Source organism: Kogia breviceps, chromosome 18 (assembly GCF_026419965.1).
Source record: "Kogia breviceps isolate mKogBre1 chromosome 18, mKogBre1 haplotype 1, whole genome shotgun sequence".
In the NCBI taxonomy this organism is placed as follows: domain Eukaryota; kingdom Metazoa; phylum Chordata; class Mammalia; order Artiodactyla; family Physeteridae; genus Kogia; species Kogia breviceps.
This window is the reverse complement of record NC_081327.1, coordinates 12,803,340-12,813,862: the sequence shown is the minus strand read 5'-3', so window position 1 is coordinate 12,813,862 and position 10,523 is coordinate 12,803,340. Positions and strand designations below refer to the sequence as shown.

General features: G+C 50.2%; 1 protein-coding gene across 1 annotated transcript; it reads right to left on the bottom strand.

Moving 5' to 3' along the window:
• Positions 1-463: 463 nt before the first annotated feature.
• Positions 464-4,741, bottom strand: PPP1R14A (protein phosphatase 1 regulatory inhibitor subunit 14A). The gene is made up of 4 exons (XM_059045086.2): positions 4,481-4,741; positions 2,225-2,305; positions 1,572-1,604; positions 464-682 (listed from the first exon to the last, which is right to left on the bottom strand). The coding sequence occupies exons 1-4, from the start codon at positions 4,679-4,681 to the stop codon at positions 554-556; spliced, it is 444 nt and encodes a 147-aa protein (XP_058901069.1). The 5' UTR covers positions 4,682-4,741; the 3' UTR covers positions 464-553.
• Between the last annotated feature and the right edge of the window lie 5,782 nt (positions 4,742-10,523).

Genomic DNA, 10,523 nt, shown 5'->3' with positions numbered 1-10,523 from the left:
ACGGTGTGAGCACCTTGATGCCAGAGACATCTTCTGCCATCTTTGTGGCCTCAATACTAATGGCCAGAGTAAGCATACAATAGGTGCCCAATAAAATCTATGGAGAGGTTTGTTCCCAGTGCACTGTGGTCACATCAGGCACATTCAGTCCTGTGCATCTCCTATGGCCCAGGGACAACAGGTGGTCCTCCCTACAGGAGCCCCCCTGTGCCACCCACACACTGAGGCCCTGCTGGCTGGGACTGGGCCAAGGCTGGGGGAGGTGAGGAGAGGATGTGAGTCCCAGGCGTGCAAGGTCAGCAGGGCCTGTTCTCATGCTCCCTGGCTGAGGAGTCATTCTCCATCTGCCCCGGCCAGCTGCGGGTGCTGGGACATGAGGAGACGCAGCAGGAGAGAGGGAGGTGCGGGGAGGAGCTCAGGGAATCCCACAGTAACCAGGGAGAAGAAAAACAGGCACGCAGTGTTATTGTTACAGAACCATTAAATACAACTTATAAACAAGCCACGATGGCATTGGGGGGAGATGGAGGGGAGTCACAGAGGCCAGAGAGGGTCAGGGCCGCGCGGTCCGGGCTCGGTCCTGGAGGGGGCTCAGGCTGCCGTCACCGGAGGGGCTGGGCTGGCGGAGGCCTGGCTGCTTGTGGAGGTCTCGCAGCTTCACCAGCAGCTCCTGGACGAAGTCCTGAGGACAAGGCGAGGGTGCTGAGAACACGGGAGGGGTGGGGGCACCCCCTGACCAGCCCAGCCCTTCTGACCTGGGCCCCTCTATTTCCTGCTTGCTGGTCAGTGAGAGGGGATGGAGGTGGAGTTAAGGAGGGGTAGAGGCTACAGATGGAGAAGAACATGCCGGGGTGGGGGGAACAGGGAGAGAGAGATGGAGAGAGAGAGAGACCCATAGACAGAAACCAAGACATAGATGCAGAGACAGAGAGAGATGCAGAGATAGAGACAGAGGGAGAAACGAAGGGACAGAGAAAGAAACAGAGCCACAGAGAGACATGGAGATATTTCTCAAGCCAAGAGATTATCAGGAGGGTCCCCAGGGACAGAGGCCTAAGCTGGCTCCAGGGCCGACAGACACACGATGACGCTTGTCGCTCAGGCAGCCCAGAGCTGGTTAGAGAAACATGAATATTTTTCCCTTTTAAAGCAGGGAAGGAAGTGGGAGGGGCTAGGCCGCTCAGGGCCTGGAAGAATGGGGGGGCCCCTGAGAGGTGGGGAAGGGAGCCCCAGGGCGGTGGAGGCAGTGCCGAGGGAGAGAGACGGAGGGAGGTGAGCCGGGCAGATGGCACACAGCAGAGGCAGAAATAGGAGACAGATGGGGCAGCGTGTCAGCAGGGAGGCGATAATGGTGCCCAGGGGAGGACAGGAAGAGAGGGGACAGGAGTGAGGAAGACAAAAGACGCCATTGGAGATGAGAAAACAGCCGTGGGAGAGGCAGGGCTCCCAGAGTTACCTCTGCTGGTCCTGGGCACAGCCAGCTCTTCCCTCCTCCCCAGAGACCACCCACCAGCCCCCAGTCAAGGTGCAGGGGGCACAACAGGGCCTGGAATGGGGGATGGCAAACTCACCTCTGTGGGGTTTGTGCACGACTTTAGGAGTCCCTAAACAACCCCCCACAAAAAAAGAAAGAAAAGAAAAGAAAATAGTAAATGACTAAAACATATGCCCCGCCAGCCCCTTCCATTTCCCAACAAAGCCCCAAGGCAGCAAGACAAATGGCAGTCAGACTCCAGGTGGACTTCCCATGTGGCTTCAAGGGAGGAACAAGGCCCGAGCATCTTATAGAGCAACTGGGGGCAGAGTTGAGTCAAGAAACTCAGCACCAAGACCAGCGCTAGATCCAGAGAGGGCCAGGAGGGCACACAGCATTTCCTGCCTCTAGGACAGCACAGGTTGGAAGATCAAGGACACTGCGTCCAGGCTGCCTGGCTCTGACTCCCAGCTATGAGACTTCTGAGCTATGTGACCCTGGGCAAGTGATTAGATCTCGCTGGGCCTCATTTTCCTCAAGTGGAAAGCAGAGATAATAATAGTGATAATAGTGAAACGGAGCTAATAAACCCTTCAGAGGGTTTTGTGAAGATTAAATGAGTTACTAAGTGTAAAGCAATTGAAACAGTGCCTGGCACTTAGGAAGTGCTCAAGAAACACGTTAACTATTGATATGATTTGTAGGGAGGTGCAGGGTAGGGGGCTGGGGGCGGCTTTCCCTTCCAGCTACCTGGATTTTCCGGCTTCTCTCCTCTTCACTCTCTAATTCCAACAATTCATCGATGTTGACCTCATCGGGCATGTCTGCCTCCTAAAAGGTGGAGAGGGAGGGGCGTCAGGGTCCCTTTCCCCTCCCTCCCCCGCCTCTGTCCAGGTCCCTGGAGGAGCCCCGGAGGCCCCGGGGCCCAGCTGTCGGGTTCTGGAGCAATAAAGTGGCAGTCAGGGACAGCACCGCCAAGGCGGGACATCTGGGTGTTGGGGGGAGGGGTGACAGATGGGTTGACAGAGGCCTGGGAGCCTGTACCATCTCGGATGCTGGCCCCTGGGCCTCGGGAGTCTTGGGCCTGGCACGGTCTCTCGCCTTGGCCCTTATTCCCACAGCGGGAAACAGGCCTGGTGGAGTCTTGGAATGTCAGATTCTGGGATTCAGGAGAGGGGCTGGCTCTGCCCTTTCAAGGAAAAGTTTAAGCGCTAGGTGCAGGGGAGGGAAGCTGGCAGGCTAGAGCCTGCTGGGGGTGGTCCCTTGCCGCAGGGCACCCAAGCGGGGAGGGCTTGGGTCAGCCCCCAGGGCCGAAGCACAACCCTCAAGTCCAGGAAGCCCCCCAAGGTGGGTGGGAGAGATAAGCCACAAGCCCAACTTTGAGCAGGCCTCTGCTGGATGGCCTCTTGGGGCAAAGGGCAAATGCAGGCTGGCTCAGTAACCCTGTGGGGGGCAGAACCCAGCTGTCTGAGCAAAGAGGTCCCAGAGGCTACAGAATTTTGCCTCCCCTACGCAAAGTCTTGCTGACTCCATTGTGGGCTTCAGGCCTGGGTGGTCAGGGGATTGTGTGTGGCATGGAGTGTTTGTAAGTGTGTTACCTGCCTGTGTGAGTCTCTGTGTGTGAGCCAGAGCCTGATGCCAAGGCGCCAGGGCCGGCACGAGGGTGCAGAGGTATGTGACATCGCTTGCGGCCTGTGCAGGGGCTTATGGTCCTACGGCTGGGCGGTGGGTGACTCTGGCTTAGCTGTGTTTGTCTCACCGTCATGCGTCACCGTAGCATATGCTGATCAGTAAGTGACCACAGCTTGTGTCCCTGAGAGTCTGGCTAGCTGTAGTGCCCACTGTTGGAGGATGACCTCAGAGGATGCCACCTACCACTGGCAACTGTGTGAGCCCATAGGTGTGAGAACAGAGGGCCCTCATGTCACTGCGAGGGGCCATGGCTTCTCCCACCTTCGCACTGTGCTGCGGAGCATCTGTCGTCCTGTGTGTCTGTGCACCTGTGACCATGCTCCACAGCACGTGTGTGTTGTACAAAATGTGACTTCAGGCAGAGACCCGAGTGGGATGTCGTGTCTGTCTGTAGCCCATGAGACAGCATAGGAGGCCATAGCTCGTGCCCTGTGTGTCCACCGGCAGCTGCAGTTTCTGCCATTGTATGTCTGGAGGTGCCCATAGCTTACGTGGTTTTCTGTCTGGGTGTAGCTATAATTTCTGTTATTTTATGTCTGCACGTGGCTGCAGCATCTATCATTGCGTTTGCATGTGATTATCGTTTTTTGCCTTTAGGAGATAATGGATGGTCGTTACTTGAATCACTGGGTGTCCGGGGGTAGCTGTTGTAACTTGTACTGTCTGTGAGCTGCTACAGACTGTGCTGTGTGTATCTATGAACAGCTGTAACTGGAGTCCTTTTGTGTGGGTGTAGTTGTTGTGCTGTGTCTGCATATGGCTGTGGCCTGTGCTGTTGTGACTGTGAGAGCCTGCGGCTGTAGCATAGGTTGATCCGTAAGCGACCCCAGTTTGTGTCCTTGAGAGTCTGTGCCTGGCTGTTGCTTCTGTCACTGTGTCTGCGAGTGGCCATAGCTTGTCACTGTGCACATCTGTGAATGCTGATGCTTCCTTTGCTGTGCAGCTCCGTGTGGTTGTATCTCCCCTGCCACCATGTAAACGTTTGGCTTTAAGACATCCCCCTCCCCCCACCCTTTCTCCAGATATGGCCACTCCAGCTCCCCAAGTTTGCCTCCTCACCTCCCATACGCTAAACCCCTGGTGCTCCCCTGGCGTTTGGACCCAAGTGTCTGTCTGTGTGCACAAGCAGAGTGCCATGGAGGGTGGACGGCGAGGCCCATGAGTCCAGGAGCGTGTGTCCTAACGTGCGAACGAGGCTGCACCAGCGCGCACCAGCGAACACAAGCAACCAGAGACCCTCAAGGCGTAGGGGGTCCGGGCTCGGGGTCTATCGGTCTGGGACTCCCCCCGCAACCCCACCTCTCCCCGTCTCACCCTGCCGCAATACAGCTCCTCCAAGCGCCCGTCGATCCACTTCTCCACGTCCAGCCGCCTCTGCAGCTCCCGCCGGTCATACTTGACGGTGACACGCGCGTGTCGCTTCTGCAGCCCCCCGGGGCTGCCTCCCGGTCCCCGGGCCCGCGATGAAGGCTGCAGCTTGCTCAGCACCCGCTTGCCCAGCCTCTGAGCTGCCATCGCGGTCCTGGCCCCGGCCCCGGCGCCGCGCTGTGAGCTTTCGCCTAGCGGCCAGGGGGCCTCTTACGGGCCGGGGCGGGGCCGACCGGGGGCGGGGGCTCGGACTCGCAGGGGGGCCGGCCCCGCCCCGGCTGCCCCGGGCCTCAGTTTCCCTGTCTGCAAAGCGAGGACTGGCCGCTGCGCCGGAGTGAAGCCCGCGGCCGTGCCTGGCTCAGGTATGGGCGGGATCCAGGAGCCCCAGGCCCGATCGGGCGACAGGGGCTCCCGGGGCCTGGATCCGGGGGGCGGGTCCGGGATGGGCTCTAGGGGACCCGGCCTTTCTGCGCCCTCTGGCGGTTTCCAGGGACAGTGCACGAGCCCTTGTGCTACCTACTCTGTTTGCACGGGAAGGTCAAGCCATAGTACTCAACGGTATATCATTTGTTCCTTCTTTCATTAATTCACTCATCCATGCATTCATTCGTTCATATTCACTCACTCTACTCAACAAATATTCATTTGACATCATGACATCTGGGCTGTAGCCCCTCCCCCCCATATCAGACTCCTCATGCCAGATAGCATCCAGGGGTTCTCTGTCCCTCTGGTCACCAGGCTCCCCCTCCTGAACTTCCCTAGGCACTGGAGATAGAGCAGTGAACCAAACAGACAAGCCCAGTCCTCATGGAGTCGGCGGCATTCTTGCAGTGGAGGCAGGCAGTGACATAATAAGTAAGTACAGTATATTACACAGTTTATTCGAATATGATTAGTTCTATGGAGAAATATGAAGCAGAAAATGAGAAATAGAGTGAGGGTGGGGTTACAGTTTTAGCCAGGGTAACCAGAGAAATCTCTTACCTCACAAATCTTCCCACTTTAATTGAAAGCAGCAAGAATAACACTTCAAAACTTAAATGAAACTTAAATCTGGCCATGTCCCTCACCTGCTTAAGACTATCCATAACTAGGCAATGGTTTCTTTTTTTTTTTAATTTATTTTTGGCTGCGTTGGATCTTCGTTGCTGCGTGCAGGCTTTCTCTAGTTGCGGTGAGCGGGAGCCACTCTTCGTTGTGGTGCGAGGGCTTCTCATTGCGGTGGCTTCCCCTGTTGTGGAGCACGGGCTCTAGGTGCGCGGGCTTCAGTGGTTGTGGCACATGGGCTCAGTAGTTGTGGCTCATGGGCTCTAGAGCGCAGGCTCAGCAGTTGTGGCACAGGGGCTTAGTTGCTCTGCGGCATGTGGGATCTTCCCGGGCCAGGGCTCAAACCCATGTCCCCTGCATTGGCAGGCGGAGTCTTAACCACTGCACCACCAGGGAAGTCCCTGGGCAATGGTTTCTTAAATATGACATCAAAACCAAAGCAACAAAAGAAAAAAAATAGGAAAATTGGACATCATCAAAATTTAAAACTTTCATTTTAAAGAACAGCATCAAGAAAGTGAAGAGTCAACACACAGAATGAGAGAAAAAAATTGCAAATCATATATCTGATAAGGTACCTGTATCTAAAATAAAGTTGTGTAATTCAATCAATAATAAGATGACCCAATTTAAAAACAGACAAAGGATCTGAATAGACATTTCTCTAAAAAAGATATACAAAAGCCAATAAGTACACGAAAAGATGCTCAACATCATTAGTTATCAGGAAATTGCAAATCAAAATGACAATGAAATACCACTTCACACCCAGTAGGATGGCTACAATTTTTTTAAAATGGAAAATATCAAGTGAGTGTTGGCAAGAATGTGGAGGAAGCAGAACACTCATACATTGATGGTGGGAATGTAAAATGGTGTAGCCACTTTGGAAAAGTCTGGAAGTTCCTTAAAAGGTTAAACTTAGAGTTTCCATATGATCAAGTAATTCCATTCTTAGGTACATACCAGAGAATTGAAAACATATGCTCACACAAAAATTTGTACATGAATGTTCATAGCAGCCAATAGGTGGAAACAACCCAGCTCATCAACTGAAGAATGGATAAATAAAATGTGGTATATCCATATGATGGAGTGTTATTTGGCAATAAAAAGAAATTAGGTACTTATATATGCTACAACATGGATAAACCTTGAAAACATGCTAAGTCAGTGAAACGAGACACAAAAGGCCACATGTCATATGATTCTATTTACATGATGTGTTCAGGATAGGCAAATCCATAGAGACAGAAAATAGATTGGTGGTTGCCTGTGGCTGAGAAGATTGGGGGAAGGGGAGTGACTGCTAGAGTGTCAAGGGTTTCTTTTGAGGATGATGCGACTTTCTAAACTTGATCATGATGATAGTTACACAACTCTATGAATATACTAAAAACGGTTGAATTGTACACATTAAAAGGGTGAGTTGTATGGTATGTGAGTTATATCTCAATAAAGCTGTTATATTAAAAAAAAATGTCCATAGTTCCTCATTGTTCTGGGGCAATCAAAGCTCTGCCAAACACAGTCCCATGTCAGCACCTTTGCACTAGCTGTTCCTCTGTCTAGGAAAGCTCTTCCCTAGAATGATGTCAACAGGGCTCACTCCTTCATCTCCCTCAAATGTCACCTGTACAGTGAATTCTTCTCTGACCACCCTATTTCATATTGCAACTCCCATGCCCCTTACCTGGGTCTGTGTTTTATCCATAATGCTCACTGCCTTTTCACATTGTATATAATTCACTAGTTTTATTTGCCGTCTGTTTTCCAACTAGTAGTGTACCAAAAGGAGGGCAATAGGAGTGGTCCACCTTGGGTACAGGAAAAAAGGGGTGCACTGTCTGTGGAGAATTTTAAAAAAATAATAAAACTGATCAAATTTGGCCAAGCTTTTAAATAACCCTTCCACCCCCAGGAAAAAATTGTTTGGTGGTCTGCTGACTGAATTGATGCAATACTGTTGAGTTTGTTTTTGATACTGTTGAGTTTCAATAATATATATGTAAGCTTCAAATTAGATATTTTTATTACTCTATCCTTTAGTAAACATTGTATTTGTATTAGTTTTTTATTGCTGTGTAATAAATTAGCACAAACTTAGCATCTAAAACAGCACGTGTTTATTATCTCATAGTTTCTGTGGATCCAGTCCAGTCATGGCTTAGCTGGGCCCTCTGCTCCAGAGCCTCACCAGGCTGCCATCCAAGGGTCAGCCAGGGCCTCTCATCAGAGACTCGACTGAGGAAAGATCTGCTTTCATCTGCTTGAGGCTGTGGGGATGAGGTCTTCATTTTCTTGCTGGCTACCGGTGGGGTTTGCTCCTGGCTCCTAGAGGCCGCCTACATTTCCTTGCCATGTGGCCTTCTCCATAGATCTTCTCACAATGTGGCGATTTATATCTTTCAAAGCTAGCAATGGAGAATCTCTTTCTTTTCAGTCCACGAAGACAGAGTCTTACATAACATAATGTAAACCTCCTTTGCCATATTTAATTGGTTAGAAGCAAATCCCAGGTCGTGCTCACACTTGAGGGGATTCTACAGGCCATGAACATGGGGACTGTCCAACATCTGTTTGCCACAATATTCTACAGCAGCGGTTCCCAACTGTTTTGGCACCAGGGACCGGTTTCATGGAAGACAATTTTTCCACGGACCAGTGGGCGGGGGCGGGGGGGATGGTTTCGGGATGATTCAAGCACATTACATTTATTGTGCACTTTATTTCTATTGTTATGACATTGTAATATATAATGAAATAATTATACAACTCACCATAGTGATGACAGGAGGCAGAGCTCAGGGCTCAGGTGGTAATGCGAGCGATGGGGAACGGCTGTGCATGCAGATGAAGCTTCACTTGCTCACCCGCCCTCCACTCACCTCCTGCTGTGTGGCGTGCCTCCTAACAGGCCACGGACCGGTACCAGTCCATGGCCCAGGGGCTGGGGACCCCTGTTCTATAGGGAAGTCAATATAGGGAGCTCTCAGGTATACAGTTGACCCCTGACATATGAAGACTCAGCTCTGTGTGTTCATTTTGAAAATAAGTTCATAACAATTTGGAATCATTTGGGCTTATTTCAGGCATTTCTGTGATTCTACATATTCTTGCATTTAAATAATAGGTTAGAAATTTAAATGATAGCACACTGATTGTAAAGATGAAGAAACTATTCTGTCATTCTACACATCCTTTTGGAGTTTTTGTGTTTAAAAATTTAAAAGAGTGAATCAGGGTATGAACTGTGAGGTATAATACCTTTATTTGCTAAGTACAGATTTTCATTCACACATGAAATATTTTACTGAATTTGAGCAATATCTTTAAAATGGAAATTTATTCATTTTCAATTATTAATTTTAAAATTAAAGAACAAATAAAATAATGATTCTTACATGATTATTATCAAAAATAATTTCCTGGTAGAGAGGAGGTATAAAAAAATTATCCACCCCAGGTGTTGTTACAGAACTGAATGTGGGTTTGCTCGCCTGCCACACAGCAAAGCCAATTTACTGACACTGGGTTGTGGTAAAGGAAAGTACAGCATTTATCTGCAGGATGCCAATAAACAAGGAGAAGGGGCAGCTTGTGCTCAAAAGATGGGATCTCCCCGATGGCTTTCAGGGAAGGGGCTTTAAAAGCAACATTTGGGGTGAGGGTTGTAGCTCGTGGACTTTCTTCTGATTGGTTGCTGGTGAGGTAACAGGGTGATGTTTGGGGAACCTTAATCATCAACCTTCTGGTTCCAACCAGTCTGGGGTCTAGATCCTTGTGGTCAGCATTTAGTCACCATCCTCCACCTGGGTGGGGGTCTTAGTTTCTGCAAACAAAACTTAAAGATATGTGTCAGATTGTTATGTATATCCCTTGAGGAGGAACGGACTCTGTTTTATCACTGAACTATTGTTTCTTGCCCGTTTCCTTTGTTTCTGCATTCCTTTACTTCCCTAACTGTTGAGTCTGCTCTTTGGAACTCAAGGAAGGCCTAAAAGACCAAAGCCTTTTTCTACAAACAAGAAACAGAGGACTTTTGTACCTGGGAGGGCCCCACAGGGTCCTGCTTGGTTTCAATCCCCCTTTTCTTCAATATTCCTCAATCCTGAAGGGCACAGGGGCAGGACAAGAAACGGAATACAATTTTGGATAGAGAGGTTAATCATAAACTTGGTAGGTCCTCACTGCAAGGTTAAAGAAGACGGCAGGCATAAAATCTTAATTGTTTAAGGTAAACACCACTTTGATAACCCAGTTAAGGCTATTCACATATTATTATGTCTGCAGGGAGGCCAAGTAGTGGGCGTGGCCCTGGCTCCTGTAACACACTGACGTCTTTCTCGCTTCAGGACTTTTGCATTTGCTGTTTGCTTAGAATGTTTGTTCATCAGCCCTTCTTATCCTTCAGGGTTCATATCAAAACCTCCTCCACCTGTTCTCTGTTAATCTCAGCCCTTAATTCATCTCCTTCATAGCACTGTTAGGTGTTTTAAATAATAATATACTTATTTTAATTATCCTGTTGGCTACTCCTATGCCTGCCCTACTCCATCCTCTTTTCGAGATTCAACTCATATATCGCTCTTCCAGGAAGCCCCCCCTTGGCCCGGAAGCTGGTCGGATGCCTCTTCTGGGTTTTCCTCCTTTCAGGTCTGATTACTCTGCCCGTGCTTCCCCATCACAGCCCTGACACCTATACTTCTCTGGTCAATCATCTGTCTTCATCTAAGTACTAGGAACTGTGGAGGCAGGGTCTGGGGCTCTTGTTCATTCATGGGTCTATGACCTTCTCTGGGAGCCCTTCCTGGCCCTCTCTCAGGCTGAATGGGTAACTTGTCTGGGCTCCCAGGTCTTCCACCACGCAGCCCCTGATCACTCAGCCTGTGCTTGCGCCGTCTCATCCATAATCACTCTGCCCTATGCTTCTGTCATC

Excerpts from the sequence above, each read along its gene's own strand:
- PPP1R14A (XM_059045086.2), bottom strand. The coding sequence starts at position 4,681 with ATGGCAGCTCAGAGGCTGGGCAAGCGGGTGCTGAGCAAGCTGCAGCCT. Across the intron at positions 1,605-2,224 it reads AGAGAAGCCGGAAAATCCAG|GGACTCCTAAAGTCGTGCAC; the intron begins GTAGCTGGAAGG and ends GGGGTTGTTTAG. Across the intron at positions 683-1,571 it reads CGTGCACAAACCCCACAGAG|GACTTCGTCCAGGAGCTGCT; the intron begins GTGAGTTTGCCA and ends CCTTGTCCTCAG.